General features: G+C 39.3%; 2 protein-coding genes and 1 long non-coding RNA gene across 3 annotated transcripts; 1 reads left to right on the forward strand and 2 right to left on the reverse strand.

Moving 5' to 3' along the window:
* Positions 1–288: 288 nt before the first annotated feature.
* Positions 289–16,508, reverse strand: LOC131786592 (serine/threonine-protein kinase par-1). Its single transcript, XM_059103651.2, has 12 exons — positions 16,354–16,508; positions 15,845–16,140; positions 12,996–13,054; positions 10,338–10,467; positions 9,248–9,292; positions 6,169–6,269; positions 5,922–6,076; positions 4,738–5,084; positions 4,130–4,160; positions 3,193–4,019; positions 1,407–2,409; positions 289–649 (listed from the first exon to the last, which is right to left on the reverse strand). The coding sequence occupies exons 1-12, from the start codon at positions 16,477–16,479 to the stop codon at positions 539–541; spliced, it is 3,231 nt and encodes a 1,076-aa protein (XP_058959634.2). The 5' UTR covers positions 16,480–16,508; the 3' UTR covers positions 289–538.
* Positions 6,923–14,380, forward strand: LOC131786593 (uncharacterized). Its single transcript, XR_009340381.2, has 4 exons — positions 6,923–6,967; positions 10,340–10,511; positions 13,703–13,793; positions 14,028–14,380. It is a non-coding gene; the product is annotated as an uncharacterized lncRNA (long non-coding RNA).
* A 1,211-nt stretch (positions 16,509–17,719) lies between the features above and the next one.
* Positions 17,720–19,201, reverse strand: LOC131786664 (transcription factor Sox-11-like). Its single transcript, XM_059103737.2, has one exon. It carries the CDS (start codon positions 18,988–18,990, stop codon positions 18,118–18,120), a length of 873 nt encoding a protein of 290 aa, XP_058959720.1. The 5' UTR covers positions 18,991–19,201; the 3' UTR covers positions 17,720–18,117.
* Positions 19,202–20,343: the final 1,142 nt, after the last annotated feature.

The following is a 20,343-nucleotide window of genomic DNA, read 5'->3' on the forward strand; positions in this document are numbered from 1 at the left end:
TTTTTCATCTTCGCAACAGTTGGCGCAATGCATTTCCATATAAGGTGACTTGGAACAGGAGCCGTAATCGGAGTTGAGTTAACCAATCAGAACACTAGCAATGTGCTATTCAGGGTTGAAAATTTATTAATTCCCGTTATTGAGTTCGTTTAGCTTTTGTTTTCGTGTAACCATGGTAAACGTAACGTTTATGATTAGTGTAAGTTATGTTAATGAATAGTTTCTTTGCCCTGTTTTTTTGTAAAACTATTTAATAAGTTCGGCAAGAAGTAAAGTTTCCAGATAAAAATTTTATTAGAGTGCCAGCAAATAGTATTACAGTTACGTCTAAGAAAATAACTCGACGATAGCAATTTATTTTGAGCGTTCTTTGGCTGAGATTTCAAAAAATTTATTGTAAAAAATACTTCCGAGGCTCCAGGCTTTCTTGGTCTCATCTCGAAAAGATGGTTTAAATCTCGTAAATTCTTTTAAAAAATAGCAGTAATAAAAATATAAGGCGTAAAGACATCGTACACTACATTTATTAATGTATTGGTCAAGTTTCTCTGAAGATGGATTGTTGATAATGGCAGTAATCTCTTCTTAAAGTTGCTTCGTCCAGTACCCCATTTAGATGCTGTTCTATCCAACGACTGGGGTCGTTCATCTGCCACAGGGGAACAAAAATGTACAAAGAACGGTTTGTAACGTCTTTCAAAGATTATCATTAGCAATCTGAGATTGCATTTACTTCCTCTTATTATTGGTTTAATTAACTATTAACCGAAAACTGGTTATGAATTAACCAATGGTTTTTTTTTAGCTTAGGGATAAGTCGTTATTTATCGCCTGGGGAGACGGAAAAATAGGTTGTGCCAAAATAACACGTACCTGATTCCCCCCCCCCCCCCCCGCAGGCTCTGTAATATTCTAATAATCCCCTTCATTGGCAGTCAATCTTCTACAGTCCCCCATTTATATTCTGTTAGCGGCGACTGATCTTCTCTCGGTTCCCCCTGAAAATCATATGATCCCCCAAATCCTCCTAACCCCCCCCCCCCGGCTCTGTAATACTCTAAAAATCCCCTTCATTGGCAGTTAATTTTCTACAGTCCCCCCTTTATATTCTGTTAGCGGCGATTGATCCTCCCTCGGTTCCCCCTGAAAACCATGTGATCCCCATATCCTCCTAACCCCCCCCCCCCCCGGCTCTGTAATACTCTAAAAATCCCCTTCATTGGCAGTTAATTTTCTACAGTCCCCCCTTTATATTCTGTTAGCGGCGATTTATCCTCCCTCGGTTCCCCCTGAAAACCATGTGATCCCCCAAATCCTCCAAACCTCCCCCCCCCTTCCCCAACTCAGGAGATAAATGACTGGCCCCCTAGCAAAGTCCTTGGTTGTACATTGGTTCTACCACTTACCTTAAATTTGTGTTGTTCTGTCCCCTTATCGGCACTACTGTCAGAGCTGTTGATGTACTCTGTAAACACACTGTTGCTCCACTCGTTAAAGAACCTCACAGCGTTGGTTGCTTTAGACTCATTTGGACCTCTAAAACTGACAGTTCTCTTGTCTGCTTGAGAATCCCTGGTTGCCTGCTGTAAGATAGGAACTGGTTTTGTGATCACCTGGGGTACGTCGGAGCTTTGTCGGTCTGATGATCGAGTGGGCACAGAATGGGCGCGGCCTTGCCTGGTTACGTTGTTAGTTCGAGTACCAGACTGACCTCTAACACTGTGAGGTTGCGCAGTACTGCGCGTGTAAACGTTTTGTAAATATTCTGTTATAATCTGTCTCCGTTCTTGATCCTTGATTTCTTGCAGAAACCTGGTTCGCTCTCTCTCCTGGTATTCGAGCAGTTCCTTCTCTTTTTGTCTTTTAATGGATTCCTCTTGTTGCGGTCTTAATTTACTCTCTACTTCTCGACTGTCCTGATTGGTAGCACTGTGGTCATCTGTACCGACTCTCACCTCATCCATATTGATGTTGTCAGGTTTGTTGTCATGAAAATATGGTTCCCTTGAGAGGTCTGGTCCAGCTTGCCGTTCGTAGCTCGACACATTTTTCTTTTCACGAAGATTTTCCTCACGATTATTAACGCATGCAGTTATTTCCCCTTGTTCCCGGAGTGAGGAAATTCCTTTGAAGTAGTTTTGCATGCCGAGCTGGAAGTTCGTTTTCGTTTGAGTCTCGTTTTTTTGGTCATGAGTTACGATGCTTTCATCTCTGTGGTATGGCACTTGATTCTCAGGCTGTTTACTTGAGTCTGGGTTGCTATTGCTGTCCTCTGTGCCAAGTCTCCTGCCATATTTGGTGTGAAACTTGGACTCAAGTTGAAGAATTTCCCGCGCCTGCATTATGGACAGGCGGGGATGTTGCGGTGTTTTCTTGTTCTTCATGTAGGACTGGCACAAAGCAGAAATACTGGAAATGAATAGAAAGAACGGTGTTTAAACCTTTTGACCCTTAGGTGTGACTAGAAAATTTTTCCTCACAATATCACCCCTGAATCTAACGTCAAAGGTCAGAATAAAATAACTGAAGTGAAATGAAGTGATCACCAACTAAAGAAACTCTTGATTGTTAAATAAATTCTCCTTGTTAGCACATCAAGACGGGTGCAGAAAACAATATCGAGAATATGCATACTGATGCTAGGGTGTGAAGGCTTTAAATCATGGCAACGCTTATGAACATACTACAAGAAAACCTGTGAAGGAAATTTATCCAAGCAATACCTGTCATTTTCTAATCTGGCTCGGTAATGCTCTAAAAAATCAGTTTTAACTTAACCCTTTAAATCCCATGAGTGACCAAGACAGAATTTCTCCTTACAATGTCAATACAATATCAACCAGATAAGTGATGATAGTAAAGAAAAATATCAATTTGGGAATAATTAGTTGATGCAACACTAAATTCTCTGAACTAACATAAGAATTGCACGGTTGGCGGTAAGGAGAATTACAAATTTGATCCGGGAATTAAAGGGGGATGTCTAAAGTTATTTTCAAAAAAAGGTTATGATTAGAAATCGCTGCAAATCTTAAAATCTTAAAAAGTCGTCGCAAATCAGTCTAAAATTTCTTTTAGCTTGTCGCGCTAAACAGTGAGTGCAAGATTATATTATCTGATACGCTGTGGTACCTAAAGCAGAAGCTTGTTTTCTTTTGCGCAAATTATCGGTCCAGTTTTGAAAGCGTTTACCTGTCACATCTTCCTTCCCTTTCTTCCTCATTGGGTGGAATCCGCGATGCGCCTTGTTGTGGAGCACCACGTGATTTTGGAGGCTGAGGAACGTGCTTGTAATAATCAGCAAGATCTACAAACTGACTTGTTCTTAGAGATGACACTGTTCTGTTAGAACATTGTGCTAGTGATGAAGGGGAAATCTTACTCCCACTTTTGGGGGACCGGATTGAATTCCTTGCGGATGAAAACTTTTGGTTCAATTGCAACATTTGCGAAGCGTTTTCACCCCTGGCTGCAGTCGACTTTGTGCTCTGTGTATCTCCATAGGTAACCTTGAGACCGCAGTCCGTTCGTATTGTAATTTTCATGTCAGCTTTGTGCTCGAGATTCACGTCGGCATTTTCGTTTTGAATGTCTCCGGCATCCATCTTTGATTGTACGCAGTTTCTCTCTGATGCACTTACACCAGGTTTTACACTCTCTTCCGAAAGACTTTCACTATTTGCAAACTTTTCCGAAGTCGGAGTTTGAATGTTTGTTTCTTGTTGCGGGGATTGGGAAACCAATAGCTTGGTCTCCAGTTTTGTCCGGGGGGACATAACCATCTGTGTTCCTTTCATCTCACTGTCAATTGTAATCCGCGGAACACATGATTTACATCTCGTTTTGCGGGTTCTTTGCAAAGCACGTGTACTCTTATTTCTTTGCCTACAGAAAGACGGTGTCTCTCTCGGTGCATGTTGCCCTTCGAGGGCTGTGTTGGGTCGTGTTTTCTTGTGGGACTGTCTTCTGGTTAGCGTCGACTGAGTGCAGCAAACTTTATGCCCCCTGATCCAGAGGTCCTAGTAAAATAACAAAATTAATATCACGTCAGTGTTTCCAATACTTCTCTTTCTCTAATAAGCAATAGGATGGTTAGTTAACTTAAATTTCTGAAACGTCCAGTTATTACCTCGAAATGTTCTTCGACAGACTTGTTTTCTCTAAAACAGAAACAGAACATAAAATTATTACCTTAGTGCATGTGAACTAGCACTACAATATGAGAAGCGAGACGCGCACGTTCAGTTAATCAAATTCTATTGACTCGTGAGACAGCTAACCCTAGCAAAGAAGCGAAGCGTTGTACTGGAAAAAACTTCAATATTGATTGGCCTTACTACCCGCTGTCTCTGCCATAATAGACAGGGAGCTAAATGAGTCGCATATGGCGTGACCTAAATTTAACGTTCATTCCACGAGCGCGTGTTGGATGCGAGATGGTAAATAGCCATTGTTAATTATTCGATAACATGAGCCTGTCTTTTTGGTAAGTTTTGCTAGGCTAGCAGACATATGTTAAAGCAATGGAAATTTCGATCTAATGATTTATTAAGACCAGAAGAACCGATTACTCCTTTTGTGCTTTTTATAGAAGTGCTTAAGGAATCGTATGCACATCTGGGGGACAATACGAGATGACCAAACCACACCTTTACCTCTTATTTTAAGCACTTGAAATCATATAATCTCTTAACAGGCAAAACTGTGGCTTTGTAACTCAATTAAGTTTAAACTTACTCAGGTTTGTGGACTACATGCTTTTGTGTTCGCGCTTGGTCCCAGTCGGGCTCGGTTTGTGAATTCTCACTATCAGAACCAGTCGAGCTTTTACTTTCATGACACTGGGAACCATCCTCCTTGCCATCACACGTGGTAGAATTGATGAATACCCGTATGACCGAATTCCCTTGATCACTCGTTCTCATAACACCTCCAGCACAGTTGTTTGACGAAAGTACTTTTTTCCTCTCTTCATCCAAAAGAAGATTGTAGACGCCTGACACAGCGTCATATCTTTTCTGACGAACGTGTCGGGCAATCTTAGGTTTATCAATGTTGATGAGTTGTGAAGCCCTACTCAAGGCCTAACGAAAACAAATTGATAAAGACAGAAGTTAGAGATACTTTAATCTGTTCTGTCTTTTCTTTACATAAGCGCATTGGCAATATCTGCCCTTACAGAATTGCTGTGGCGGATCCCCGTTACCATGGTGTAAGCGGATAAGAGCATTGCCAATCTTCGTGGATGCAGTACCAGTCTATCGCAGGTACTTTCCCATATTTCGCCAGGTTTTTCTGACAGTTCGCCAGCCAGTCCCAATGGCAGGTCCAGTGGGAAGGTCCACGGGATACGAACCCGACCATAAGACGTGTGGTTTTCTTTTACCTCTTGACTGACTCCAAAATTCATGCAAGAACCGCATGCTATTACTCAATATAAAGAATTTAAAAGTTACTTGAACTAAAATATTTCTGATCTATTGCAAATAAACTTTCTGTGTTTTCTGACTCAAATTTGGACCCCCCACACACCCCCCCCCACACCCCCGTCTCCTCCCCTCCATCCTCCTTCAGTCATGGAAAAAGACACTGTGGGAGTAGGGTCTTGCTCAAAGATGTTTACAAAGTGTCCACATGTTTACAAAGTGGGAGGGGTGTGTTAGATGTTCCTACACCCGCTCGTCTTAAGATCTGAAAGCATTGCTAGGCTGTAATTTTGATTATTACAAAGAGGTCCAAAGTTTCCTGCGGGAGACATGCTATCACTACGATATTTCTTTGAAAGGCCATTAATTTTTCGCGGGCAGTGACCAGCTTTAGCGGGTGTGCCATTTTTCATTTACTCTGACTCTGAACTCCACAGTGCAATTGACTCAATTTAAAAGCTGTTACATCCTCTAAATGTTAAATTCATACGGCACCTTATCTCGCAGTTGCTCGTCCATAAGTTGCTCAGTGTTTGGCGCTAATGGCATAGTCCCATGAGCAGTTATCCAGGGGTGTTCCATAACGTCCAGAAGGGGCGCACGCATCTGCGGATTAGGCTCTAAAAGTTTTCTCAGCAGATCACGGCAATCTATTAGTAGGGAAGACAGAATGTGATTAGCTTTCACAAAAATCTGATTGACGGCTTTATATCAATTATAGAACGTTTTTGTTAATACTTACGTGGTGTTAGAGGCACTAGATATTTGTTGTGTGTGCAGCTGAGCCCGCGAGACGTTTGATCCAGTAGCTCACTTCGGCCTCTGCTGCCAAAGTGAGGACTTCTGTCACATGAAAACAAATAGCATGAACGTAAATGCTACGAAGCTTAAAAATCAAGCAAGAAGTGACTTAAACAATGCTATTCTATGTAATCCAAGATTAGTTATACTCTTCCGGCTCTAAGGTAGTACCTAGTTGGTTTCGAGCGAAGCGAGTTGCGATGGACTAACCCTATCCGTGATTAAGAGGAAAACAGAATTTTCTGAGACAATTTTTACCACTCCGCTAATTAATGGGACCCCTGAATTCCAGGTTTCCTCGTCAGTGCCGGTAAAGCGTTACTGCAACAAATGAGTCGTCCAAAACTCTGTGTTACAGGTGGAGGGAAACATGCAGTACAGTAAGAGTAGAAAAACAGCAAAAAGAAAAACAAAACAGCTTAAAATCGAGATGAAAATAAAATTTAAAAAATATGCATTGAATAACAAAAGGGGCTAGAACGCGCGAATTTCGGCAAGAGGGATGGGCCTTGCGACGTCATGACATTGTTTCCAATCCTCCACGGACATTTGCTAACTTTTGGCGCCCATTTCTGGCCCGGGATGAGGGCAGTGGACCGCCTTTGCACTTCCGAGGCAAGATACACGGGCAAAGACCCGCGGGATTTGTAACATCACCGCCATCTTGAAAATGAAAGATCCAGACCGCGGGGACTGGGTATTACCGTTGAACGGCTTCCAAAATGGCAGCGGAGAAAAAGGTAAGCGTGTCCTACGTTTCTCTCGTATCTGTCCCCTTTTGTTGGTCATCCTAACATAGCGAAAATATTTTTTTTCAAGAAATCGTTAAAATTGTCCTTCTATGACTTACAAGGTATAAAGCTGAACCTCGCTGTGTGCAGAAAACAGATGGACTAGCTATTTTTGCTTACTGTATATATTATTGTTAAACTTTTATTAACAATTTTGAAGGAAATTACGTTACAATGTGGGAGTCCTTTCAAATTATGCTCCCCGAGGGAGGGACAGTGGTAGCTTTTTGTGGAATAATATTGGCCCTGGGTAGGTGGAATTTGCAAATGTCTTGGTGCAAATGCCCCGGGGTTCCCCGGGGTCAACCCCCGGGATGGCAGCTGATAAGTGCATTATGAAACCAGTGTGAGGCTGCTTTGAATAAACAGTCGGCAGGGTAGAGCTTTCTTGTATTTTGCCTTTCACCAATCAAGAAACGACGGGGACACCACACAGATCACGGTGCATGAAAGGAACGGAGTTTAAGACGAGCTCTCCGAGAATTCCAAGAAGTACGCTATTTTAAGACTTGTGTATGCACGTGGGTTATTGAGCTCTTCCCTGAATGGCTCGTTTAACTGCACGGGCTTTTAGCGCGCAAAATTTTTCTAATTAGCACTATTCATTAGATGCACACTTTTTCATGGTAAACTCAAAAGATGGATTTAAAACAGAAGCAAGTATTGATTACGATATGGATACTTGGGAACCCTGAATTCCTGTGATCAGTGGCCGATTGATTTAACATTACAAAATCTATTTTATTTCGTGTTTATCGCAGAATTTGTGAAGCGATTAACAACAATCTTTCCGGTCAATATATGAAGTACCTACTTGTCTGAAATTGAGCACCGCTGGGCAAAATGATTAATTTCGTATCCTTTGCCCAAAGGAACGCATTGGATCATTGATCCAATGATCCGTCTTTAGATCACAGAGATCAGTGATTTGATTAATCCTTGTCTAGAGTGGATTTGATAGATCACTGATCTGAAAATGGATTTGCTTGAAAGGAACAGCACAGATCAAAAATCCTGATCTGGATTCTCCCCAAAGAATGCACCCTTAATCGTGGCACATCACCTGGTTGTCTTGCAGGCGATCTAATCAGTCCCTAGGATTTTGATAAAGTACAAATTCTCCTAAATGAAAAAAGGAGTTGTGTGGTAGTTTTGTGTGGCCTGCCAAAAGGCCGTAATTTGTGGTCTAAATGGTTTATTTATTACCATTTTGACCTTTTTTCACTTGCAAAAACAAGACGTAAATTCGAGCAATTTAAATGATAATAAATAAACACTTGGCGACGTGCTGTCTGGCCGGTCAAAACTTTATTTCCTCACAAAATATTCATTACAAGTGTTGGCGATCTGACATTCAATTTTTAATTTTGTAAATAATTTTAAAAAACCCTTTCCCTGAAAATATTTTGTCCAGCACAAGTTTATGCTTTATTAAAAACACTTTTATGAGTTGCTACCGCAGACTATAATTTATTCCTCGCTGGTCATCTGTTACTCAGGCAACCCTTGCTTTACATCAAATGTCTTTAGAGTTGACCGAACATGCAAAAACTTAATAAAATCCATTGGGTTTTTCTTTGCCTTCACAAATGAAAAAAGATCCATAATCTTGAAAGAATACAAAGTGGCTGCCAATATTTGCAATGTGACTGACCAAAAAAAAGCATTTGTTTTGTTTTTCTTACGCATTCATCTCGCATCTGATTAATGGCAATTAATACTATTGAAATTATTATGTAGTTATAATTTCAATAGAAATCGTGTTTCATAAATGATTTGAACAGGCCACTAGTTAACATTAAACTTAAATGTCATTTTTTGACCAGCCTTTGCCATTGTACAGGGCATTACTGTGCGGGACTTGAGGGTACATATCTAAAATGCTAACAGCATATCTTGATGCACACAGTGCATTACAGGGTGATATATTTGGAATACCTCTGCTTTATGAGTTACCTTCTCAATATAGCTCAAACAATCCCTCTAAGCAACTTTCATGGATAGATAATACCTTTTGGGGAAGGCAAATTGTGTTGATGAAATGTTCGGATATCATGTCTGATCATAATGTGAAATTGGCTGGACATATTCAAAATTTGGTCGGACAATGTCTGATGACAGGCTGTTATTTCCAGCTCTGGGTTATGTTAACTTTGACCTAAAGTGTTTACTTAATGAACGCACAAGTCACAAACTCACGAATCTTAGAAGAGGTAAATTCATTTTTACCTGAATGGCAGCCTTCCAACGATGATGCCATACATAACAACGCCTCTGGAAAAATTTAGATAATTTTAGATAAATGATAACAGACCAAATGGGACATCATTTGTCACAAAAAGTCAGAAGCTCTGGTGGTGTTCAAAGATTGGAAATGATGTACAAGTGGTGTCAAAATGGCTCTGCTTGATCCCAGTTTCTATTTTTGTTTAAATATTTTGATGGTGTCATGAATTTACACCTCTGAAAAGCATTCCTATGTAAAACGTATTGAAGCTCTAATAACAGAGGTGTAAAGATAAATCCTTTCTTCCATCACACTATGAAACTCAAACCTTTACAATGATGACTTTCCCCTTCCCTGAGGACTAGCTCAAGTCATCATTAATCTACAATTCCTGCTGTCAATTTGAATGCCCAGACTATTTTCTAAAAATTTTCTTGTACATCTTCTTGCAAAAAAATTCCAATTGCAAATTAAATTTAAAAACTGTCTCTCAAATATGATCATGACAATTCAGTTTCAGAGGAGGATAACTGTGTCTCACTTAGAGTGATATCTAATAAGTTATGGTCTACCACACAAACATTCTATTATTTTGGTTTTCAAATTACCCTTAGATGTGAAAAAAGAAATGGGAGCAACAGAGAAATGATAACCTTTCAGATAGGAAATCATTTAGGTGACCTTTAAGGAATGTAATGTACTCAGAGGATCAGGACCAAACTTGGTTTAATCAGGGTCAAATTCACAGCAAATATCACAGCAATATAGAATCACCCTTTAGAGCACCTCACCATCATGCACAATTTGCAACATTCATGATTTTTTTTATTTTATGGAGAGGGGGTGCAGTATAGAACTGATATGACCCTTTCCCTTGATTAAGGGTCTTGTTGAGTTAAAGGTGAGGGGAAATATCACTTTGAGATAAATTATTTTTTCCCAATTTAATTGAGGACAAGTACTCTTTCTGGTATCTCCTTGTGCTGTGGTGGTGATTTAATTTCTTTTCTTTCTCCATGCCCCTCTTCTTGAATATGGAGCTTTTTTCATACTTAAGATAAAATAATTACTCTTATAAATTTTTGTACTCACAGACTCCATAAATCAACCTCTGTCCCATATTGACAGCCACGTCTGAACAATTCTGGTGCAGCATACTCAGGGGAGCCACATTGTGTTTTGAGGAGTTTGTCACCTTCACAGATGTTACTGAGGCCAAAGTCTGCAAGGAAAACAAAAGCACATTTACAGACAGAAATAGTAAAGGTCAGAGAAAAGGGTTTATTTCTTTAGCTTATTTTTATTTTGTTACAATCAAACACATCATCAGTATTTGTTGTCTGGTCCATATTTGTGTTGGTCCCGCTCATCCAATTCAGCACAAAGCCAAGAGTTTTGAGGCATAGTGTCCTGCTTTGTAGGAAACTCTTGGCAAGTTGTCCCAAAAAGTGTGAAAAATTACTTTGGATGGTTATCAAATTTTTGCATCATTTAACCCTTTTAAAAATGCATATTTTTGTCAGTAGGAAATGTAGAGAGGGGAAAAATGTCTTTTTCATAGTTTTACAAATTTATTCCATTGTAAATGCTGAGATTTTAATAGTGGTTTACAATGTGCATGAGACTGGAACTTTTTATGTCTCTTAACATCATCAATAGCAGTAACTTAGCACCGAGAGAGTTTTCCCTTTTTTCAGTCAAACATATAAATCTTAAATGGGTACTTAGTGTGTACAACAATCCATTCCTAATACATGCAACTATTGACAATGAAAAGACCAAGTTTCTAATCAAGCTGTTTGTGATAAATATCAGGAGAAGTTGTTTAACCCTTGGTCTCTTCATGAGTGACTACCATCTTCAATCACACCTTTATTAAGCGGTCATTTACAGGGAATGGTGGAATGACCACTAGATACAGTGCAGGTTCCAAAAAATAGGGGTAATATAAAAACAAGAAGTGATTTTGAAAAGCATTTCACTATAAAAAATTGCGATAAAACATTTCTTAAAATCATTTCAAGATAAAAAAAATTGCTAAAAAGCGACAACGTTTCGACGTTAGCTGAACATCATTATGAAGTCAAAATAAGTTAGTGATTTTTGGTCTATAAATACTAAAAAAAAACAACAATAGCTGATTAAAAAATTGTAACGTGAGAAAATATCAAACAAAGAGTTTCGCACGTATGGAGTCCGTCTGAATATTTAAATTGGGCTTAAGTTTCACTTTCACTTTTTCACTTTCAGTCAATTGTTAATAAGCAGTGTGTTGTTTACAATTTTTCATGTGATCTGTGCGATGCAGATTATGTCGGGTATACAGCCTGACACCTTCATCAACGCATTGCTGAGCACAAAAATTCGGCAATCGGTAGACATTTCTTAGAAGCTCATGGTAACAACAACCTTTTGAGAGAAAGCCAATTCACGGTTTTAAGAAAGTGCCAGAGCAAATTTGATTGCTTAGTATTTGAAATGCTCTTCATTAAGAAACTTAAGCCCAATTTAAATATTCAGACGGACTCCATACGTGCGAAACTCTTTGTTTGATATTTTCTCACGTTACAATTTTTTAATCAGCTATTGTTGTTTTTTGTTTAGTATTTATAGACCAAAAATCACTAACTTATTTTGACTTGATAATGACGTTCAGCTAACGTCAAAACGTCGTCGCTTTTTAGCAATTTTTTTTAATCTTGAAATGATTTTAAGAAATGTTTTATCGCAATTATTTATATTGAAAAGTAATATAAAAAACCAATTTAAAAAAAAACTACCATTTTATGTGGTTATTGACCACTTATTGTACTAAAACTCACTCAAGAATAACACTCACATTTTGGGGAGGGAAGCATGGATTAAATTTACTTTCAATATTGTTCTCAGCTTTATTTAAGTGGTTCTGCTTTATTTAAGTGGTTCTACTTTAAGTAGCTGTTTAACCCTTTAACTCACAGGAGTGATTTATAACTAATTTCTCCCTAAAATATCCATACATTATCTGATGGACAGGTAATGAGAATACTTAAACTTATCAAGTAGAAGCTGTTACCATGATCTAACATCAAATTCTTGTAGCTTACTTACAAGGAAATATGTAGTAGGTAGAGGGGAGAATTAACAATCAGATCTTGGGAGTTAGAGGGTTGATAAAGGTGGAGAAAAAAACAAACAGGTCATCGGGACTCACTCAAAGGTGACTCAACCACTTAATAGAGGTGAAAATTGCTGTGATTAAGGGTGAAAAAAAACATTGGGACTTTTGCTAACCAACTGCTTATTACAGGGCGACTACTTAATATTGTGCCACCTAAAATAGGTTTAACTTTTACTCCACCTAACTTCTTCAGTCTACAATATCACCCCAGAATCATGCATTAACCCTTTTACACCATAATATCAGTATTCATATTCTCCATACTGTTCTCTGTACATTCACTAAGGTGCTGACAAGGAGAATTTGTCTGACAATCAAGAGTCTCTTTAGCTGGTGATCAGGTCCTTTATTCTCATGACATCAATGAGTGATTCAGTGGTGATATTGTAAGGAGAAATTAGATGCTAGTCACTCTTAGGGGTTAAAGGGTTAAGGTTACAATAAAGGAAATGATCACCAACGAAAGAAGCTTTTGATTGTTGAACAAATTCTCCCTATCAGTACCACAGGAAACTTAAGAGAATAGTATGGAGAATATGCCTACTGATGTTAGGATGTGAATGGCTAAAGAAAGCATTTCATCTTCATACCAACTATTTTGATGTTCTTTTTACTTTCATCCAGAAGGATATTTTCCATTTTAAGGTCCCTAGGAAAAAACAAATGCAAGAAAAGAAACTTTTTTAGTAGTTTTGTGGCATTGTCTTAGACTGTATGTACAATCAGTTATTGTAAATGATGCTCTGGTTGGGTAACAGGCATTTGGTTTAGTTGGGTGAGGGTGTTTTTGATCAAAACCTTGACAGCATGAATTAACAGAGGCATGAGGAAAGCATATGTTTTTATTCTCTTGTGTGTCTACTTTTTTCGCCTTCACCCTGAATTCTTAAAACATAGGCTAATAATACTATCAGTTTCCAGTGCTATAATTAACCTAAAGGTTATGGGAATTTTTAGTGGCGAGAAAATAAGATAATATTCGGAAAGGGCAGTTATCATGATATAATCTTGAAATAAAATATATTATGCAGTCAAGCTTCCAGACATCAATGAAAATTTATTTCAATGCTTGATATCATCATTAGACATATAAATATTTCATAAAAGGCATTCTCCATCTTTTCCTCACAAAATTGATTAATGGATTTCTGTAGATGTTATTACTTTACTGTCACTTTTGTCTGTCTTGTCATTAATTTCATATCCACACTTTCTGATCTTGGAGGTCCCAAATTAAATTTAGTGTAAACGGTTTTTCATATGGTAATGTTGACTTTGTTTTCATTTATTTTTGAAGATTTGCTAGAGAAGAAGTAAGTCAAAAAAAGAAAGAAGAAAAGGCAAAGCATTCACCTACATAGAACAGATTTTCGATTCAATCGAAAAAGGTAAATTTGTCCTAGTATCGTCAACTGTATTCTTAATTCTTATCTTTATACCTTTTTGCCATTCTCTACAATTTCAAATTCTCACTGGATTTCAATTGTGTATGGCTTTTGTACTTTAGAAAAATGCCCCTGGACGTGTTGAATCTGTTTACAAGTTATTATTAAATTTTTTCAATGTTACCTTCCTCAGTTGGAGTGAGGTAAAGCTGTAAAATTTTTGTGTATTTGTTTTAGGGTGGAGGATACGGCAGATGTATTGGATATGACACACCTAGGAGTCTCCTCTATGAATGAGATATTGAAAATGATTGACAGATGTGGTCCCTAAAAAACCAACTGATGATAAAACCACGGTTTGCGTGTAAATTATTGAAAATATGTTGGTACAAAACACAGGTTATTTTTGAAACTTTAGGTTTTTTTTCTTTCACCATCACTCAATGAATACGGTACTTCTTTTTATTGGCCTAATGAAGAGTTTTCCTTGCTAGTGTCGCTCTTTAGCGCATTTTTCTCGTCGATAACATTGAAAAACTTAAGCTGTTTGCGGTAAAATTAATTACATGAATAAATTCATTTTTTCTTTAGTCTCGGGTGACAATTTATCTCAGACGATATTCCATTATTTTTACTCATTTGAATATGTTGATCGACTTAGATTGGTCCTTTTTACCTTCTTCATGACAGTGTTTATTCAGATGTGGTGTTTTAGACCGAATGAATCGCGGATATTGCTTTTAAAGAAACTCAATGTCTCCAGACACTTGTTGCGCACGGAAATTAAGTGATATTTTTTTCACTTGGAAAATATGCCGTCAATAATTTATGACTCGGCTGGAGGTGAACAGGCAGATGGTCTCTTCAATCTAGAAATTAACAGACTCTTTAGTTTCATGATTCATCTTCATACAAAATAACACGAAGTAGGGAATTGTAAGTTTCTAAAAGTTGAATGTATTCTGCAATCATTAGCATATAAACCCAGCTTGCAGCTGGCTAAATAATGTTCAAAACTTACTGGAAGGTTTAAAAGCTTTCGTCTAGAATCTACGGAAGTCGTAATCTTCTGTTTTGAACACGTCGCTTATTGTGTTTTGTAGAAACTCCCCAATGTTTTTTTATTTTCATTAAAATAGGAGAGGAAAAAGCCTTCTTAGTGTTATTGTTTTACTTAACGCAAAAATCGTTTGTTGTCCCTGCAAATGTTAAATGGGGAAATTTCCGGTGCTTCGATCGTTAAATGTTTTGTCCAAAAAGGAAAGGATTAAGATTGGAATCAGTCAGATATTGCCTCTAAAAGACAGAAGAGCTAAGCTTCCTTCGACATTTATCGCCACCGAAACATCCTAGAGACGCTAATTTATTCAGTCGCTCGGAAACAGCCATGAACTATGTGATTAATTACCACAATGTTTTCAGACAGAAGTAAATAACACAACAAAAGCGTGAAGTGCGACATGACACAGAACAAATGTAGCTATTCCGCACTCTTTCCGAGTGTTAATAGCAAAGGAAACAGCCATTGAAATCGCGTCGTTTAGGAAAATTTAGTTTTTACCTCAAACTGTCCGTTTTTGAAAAAGTATTTATGCAATTGATTTTAAATTCGAGTAAAATCGTCGCGCGCTAAAAAGCGGGTCATAAGTTTTAGGACCGCTAAATTTATATATTTTTCGAATTTTAAATCCAAATTGAAATGTACGTAGCAGATGGACAAGAGATTTCTCACACTCTTTTACAGACACATATTTCTCGCTTGTCCTTGATCTCCAAGCGACTTCGACTACAAATTATCATTAAAATAAAAATGGAAAAATTTTAATAACGATAGTGATAATGAAAAAACGTGCTGTGGGCCCAAAGCGACACTTTTTTTTTTAACTCCCTTAAGTGTTTCTTTTTTTCCCGCTGAAGAACTGTTCAATCGTTCTTCGTTAGTTTTTTAATATCCTAGCAACGTTGATCGTGCTTATTATGATAAAAGCATTATTACTCATTTGTTGTTTTCAAAATTGATGTTCAGTTGGTACTAGTTCGGTTACCCATCTTACCGATGGACGATTCCATTTTCGTGCATGTGATACAGCGCCGAAATTAGTTGTCTCATAATCGGTCTGGCTTGTGATTCGCTCAATTTCGACTCGGGCTGACTTCGTAAGTAAGTCAACAACTCGCCGCCGGAAACATACTCAGTCACGATGCAGTAAATGGAGTGCTGTTTGAGAGTCTCGTACAATCGAACTATGTTCGGATGGTTGACTTTCTTCAGGAGTAGGGCTTCTCGGAGGATGTTTCTCTTAACGTAATCGTCTTTGATTTTCCGTGTATCTATGACTTTCATGGCAACCTAGGAGATTAGATTTATTACAAGCTGGGTAACTAGTGGGGAAAAAAAACAACATAATACTGAATGATAACACAACGCACGTTTAGTAATTTATCTTTTGAATAATATCCCATCTCCACACCCATAGTGCTTGACAATAACTGTAATTAAGCCACCGAACAATCACTTGTAAAGGGCTTTGAAATTGAAAAGGCAAACCGTTGGATAACAGACCTTACTTTTAGTGATGCGGTTCGTTGCTAACTCTACGTAGGCAAAGTTTCCCTTGCCAAGCCGGTTTCCGGTTAGATCATAGGTCCCAATGCGTTTTAAAACTAAATTGTTCGAATCGGAGCTCATAATAGGAGGCTCACTTCAGAAAGCGTACAAAGTGGCCCATTTGTAAACAGGAAAACCCCGCGACATTGCAATTTACAATCGGCATGTGCGATCAGCGAAGATCAACCAATCGACGGGTGGAATTTTGACCGCACGCGCCAGCTATTGTTTTGTATGGTTGACGATTGTGTCGAAACACGCCTCTGATTGGTCGAAGAACAAAGAGGCACTATCTGACGCGTGCCTTGCTGTATGAACGCTCTTACGAAAGCCAACATTTGAAAAGCGGAATATCGCGTCCACAGTAAACACACGCTAATTTCGGCCCCACGAGATCTTTTTTTCTTTGCTGTAAATGACTACAAATTAGCAGTTCAATACGTTAATATCCGACAGAGGAAATACGCACGAGGAATAATTTTTTACGCTTTGAAAATAGGTAAACAGAACCTCGTGTTAGCATTGATTTATTTTTCTGTGGGCGGCTGTTTCTAAATACTTTTGCGTATGACGCTTTAATACTGACTTCGATCGTGCCTTATTTTAGCAAAGTGTCAATTTTAGCGGATCTCTCAAGTCAAATTTGCCATCTTTTTTCCAGATTCCACGCTCCACTGCGATCACATAAAGTATTTATAACACAGTTAAGTGGACACGTTTCAGCAGGGAAAAACCAGACTTTTGCTTCAGGCGATCAAATATCTGTAATGAACATCAAGCGCGCGCAACTTTCGCAGTTGGTCCTACCCTGTGGTCTCCCTTAAGGCGGATGATTTTCAACAGCTAATCGTATACTATTCTAATTTTAATACACAGGAAAAGCTTAGTTTAAAATATGCGGTGCGAAAACAGATGCAGGCGTCATACCCCGCCCAAAATGACAACTGACGCGCTCGGGTTAAATTCGAACAACACTCGCCGAATTCTTTCTAAGCCAACGGCTGCGTTAGCTTATTGCAATACTGATGTGTTGTTTTTCTTTACGCCCTGTCTTCCAATACAAGTCGCCGAAGATATCACCCGCAGTAAGATTATAAAAAATTCAGTTTGCGCAGTGATGCGTTCAGCGCAGCTATATAAACACGGTGTTGCAACTTTTGCGGGAATCATGAATTTCTAATGTAGGTGAAGTAAAAGTGAAATGCTCACGTCTTAGTAACGATTACAGTTATTTGGCTTTGGCGATCCCTTTTTGAAACGGCTGTCTCTGATTTGCACCGTGCATGGCTCGTGCGCGCTTTGGAAGAATAAACACACACAGTTTAAATTTTCATAATAATAGTATTATAATTTTCTCCTCTTCAATTTTGATTCACTTTTAAACACGCTTCATGGCGAGGGAAAAGAGAAATTCGTAAAAATACAGCACTTCGGAGAACTTTTAAATTATTTAGGATCCTTTTTTGTACAATTATCTTAATAAAAGCTCTCTAAAACGAGAATACACCAGTCAATACAAAATGAACGAAATAAATCTTCGGTCGAAAAAAAAACTATACACAGATAACGTGTCCATAGCGGTTAGAAAAAACGAAGGGTTCAAACAACAACCCCGCGAATGTTTTTAAGCTTATAAAAATCTCTAGAAGGGGAAATTCCACAAGTCAAAAGTAGTGTCCTTCCACCAGCACAACATTTCACGGCGAAAACGACAATCAGCTACAAATGTCCGAGAGAGTTCTCTAGCCACTGACCTTGAATAAGCTCAGAAACCTCAGGTGGGGTATAAAGATCGGGAAAATCAAATTGGCCACCATTTGCCCCGTTCAGATCAAGCAAAGGGGAAACAGGCAAGCCATTGAAGTTCACATTACCAAATTCTAAGCTTGGCCACGAGTTGGGAATCTGTTGGTTGTGATTTACACTCGTAGGCACTTGCTGATCTTGTTTGAACGCTTGCTCGAAGTCGTCATACAACGAAAGCTGATCAATAGGGTCCTCTGGTGTGGTGCCGATCGCATCGGGAACATTCGGTGGTGGGGTGATCGGCGAAACGAAATCGCGTCGTTGCTTCTTGAACGGAGGCTCGCCGAGGGAACTGCCGTGTTTCTTGGAGGAACTCAAGCCAGGAAATCCGTGCGCGCCGGGAAGGGCTTCGCGCTTGGTGCCCGCCGCTTCTGCGACGTTCTTCCTTGAGTGCCCTTCCGCGGAATTCGAGTTTTTACTATCTGGTGCACCGTTGCTATTCTTCTTACTGGGTTGCTTTTTCTTACGCGGACGGTATTTGTAATCGGGATAAGCTTGCATGTGTCTTATGCGAAGACGCTCCGATTCCTCTACAAACGGTCTCTTTTCACCCTCCGAGAGCAGCTTCCAGCGTTTTCCCAGACGTTTGCTGATCTCGGCGTTATGCATGTCAGGGTGCTCCTCGGCCATTTTTCTACGCTCGATCTGGCTCCAAACCATAAACGCGTTCATGGGGCGCTTGACATGTTGAAGAGATTTCTTTGGTTCTTCCTCGGGTTCGTCCACAGTGGGCACTTGTGCTGGCGGGCTTGGCGAGTTGAGCTCGCTTCCATGGAAGACCATCATCACTTCAATTACTCGTGCGCGAAGTAAAAAAACAAAAAAGTCTCTATTATACGAACAGTGGATGGAATTCAGTGGTTCCAGCCAGTCAGGGAGTGCGGAACTCGATTCGTTGTGTCCACAGGTGTGGAGTAGTCGTAACGCGGTCAGTAGGAGTGCAAGCTCTTTTCCGCTCGACACGTTATCAGCGAGTGAAGTAGCATAAACTGATCGTGGCAATTTCTATTTTTAATTTACATCCAACTTGAATTTGCGTTGGTTTCTCTGTGACGCCGTGACACGTCACCTCACGCTAACACAAAGGAACCAATGATGGGAAGCAAAACCCGCTCAATGCTCCGCCCCGTGTTCGCCGCACGGCCTTCTAATTGGTTCGTTTCGTGGCTCCATAGTCGTTTTGCTTGTGTGTTTTTAAATGGGGTTTGCGCGCCAAGTGTCGGCGCAAGACACGATTTTGATTAAAACACAAGAATCGAGTGAAATTACCGTGATATCGGCAGTGATCTCTTGCGAGATGCCCCCTGCTTATCAATGGTTCAAATTTTGTCGTTAACGCGCTTACATGCGTGCGGTTTTCCTTTAAAACGTGGAAGTAGCGAGATCGGTTTTGTCCAGTTTGTTTCAAATTCATGCCACGTGCTTAGAACAATAGAACGGCGCATCAGTAATGACTTACAACACTAAGAGATTGTCACAACATTGGAAAATTTGCATCTCATTCTGGACTGTTTGAATTAAAAAGAGAACCTCTGGATCTATCTTTTTTTTTCTGGCATAGTTTCCAGTTTTGGCGTTACGCCCTCACGGATTTACGTCTTTTTCCTTTTTATTACCTCAATCATATAACATATCTTTCTGAAGAATTTTGACAAACAGTGGGAATGAGCGCGTCGGCGGGTAAATTAGGAAAGATCAGTTTTGGTTTACCGTGGGAAGTTAGAAATGGGGCGGGGACCACTAGTAAGGAGGTGCAATTAATCCCTGTTTCTTAGCTACCTGAATTTGGATTAAAGGTAGCAAAGAATTTGTGTATTTTTTTACTGCGGTGAATCTGCGGGCAGTTTAAACCGTGCGTGATAGATAGTTTGGTATCGGTTTTTCATCTTATTATGGAGAAGTCCCCGCGGACTGCGTCAATTAGTGCTATATTCGTCTTTCCGCCTCAAGGGCCAAAAATTAAATTATAATAATGGTAATTCGGTGGCGGGGTGGATTTGTTGATCCTACGGAAGTCTGATGAGTGACGCACACCTCTCTAAAGAGTTTGTTTTTTTCGCTTTCATTTGAGTTTTATTGTGTCAAGGCTCGGAAATTACGCGGAGCTGATGCGCGATTTGTAGAATAAACAAAGTTTGG

Source organism: Pocillopora verrucosa, chromosome 2, assembly GCF_036669915.1.
Source record: "Pocillopora verrucosa isolate sample1 chromosome 2, ASM3666991v2, whole genome shotgun sequence".
Taxonomy (NCBI): Eukaryota; Metazoa; Cnidaria; class Anthozoa; order Scleractinia; family Pocilloporidae; genus Pocillopora; species Pocillopora verrucosa.

Excerpts from the sequence above, each read along its gene's own strand:
- LOC131786592 (XM_059103651.2), bottom strand. The coding sequence starts at position 16,479 with ATGAGCTCCGATTCGAACAATTTAGTTTTAAAACGCATTGGGACCTAT. Across the intron at positions 5,085-5,921 it reads ACGAGCAACTGCGAGATAAG|GCCTTGAGTAGGGCTTCACA; the intron begins GTGCCGTATGAA and ends TGTTTTCGTTAG. Across the intron at positions 2,410-3,192 it reads AGGGAAGGAAGATGTGACAG|TATTTCTGCTTTGTGCCAGT; the intron begins GTAAACGCTTTC and ends ATTCATTTCCAG.
- LOC131786664 (XM_059103737.2), bottom strand. The coding sequence starts at position 18,990 with ATGATGGTCTTCCATGGAAGCGAGCTCAACTCGCCAAGCCCGCCAGCA.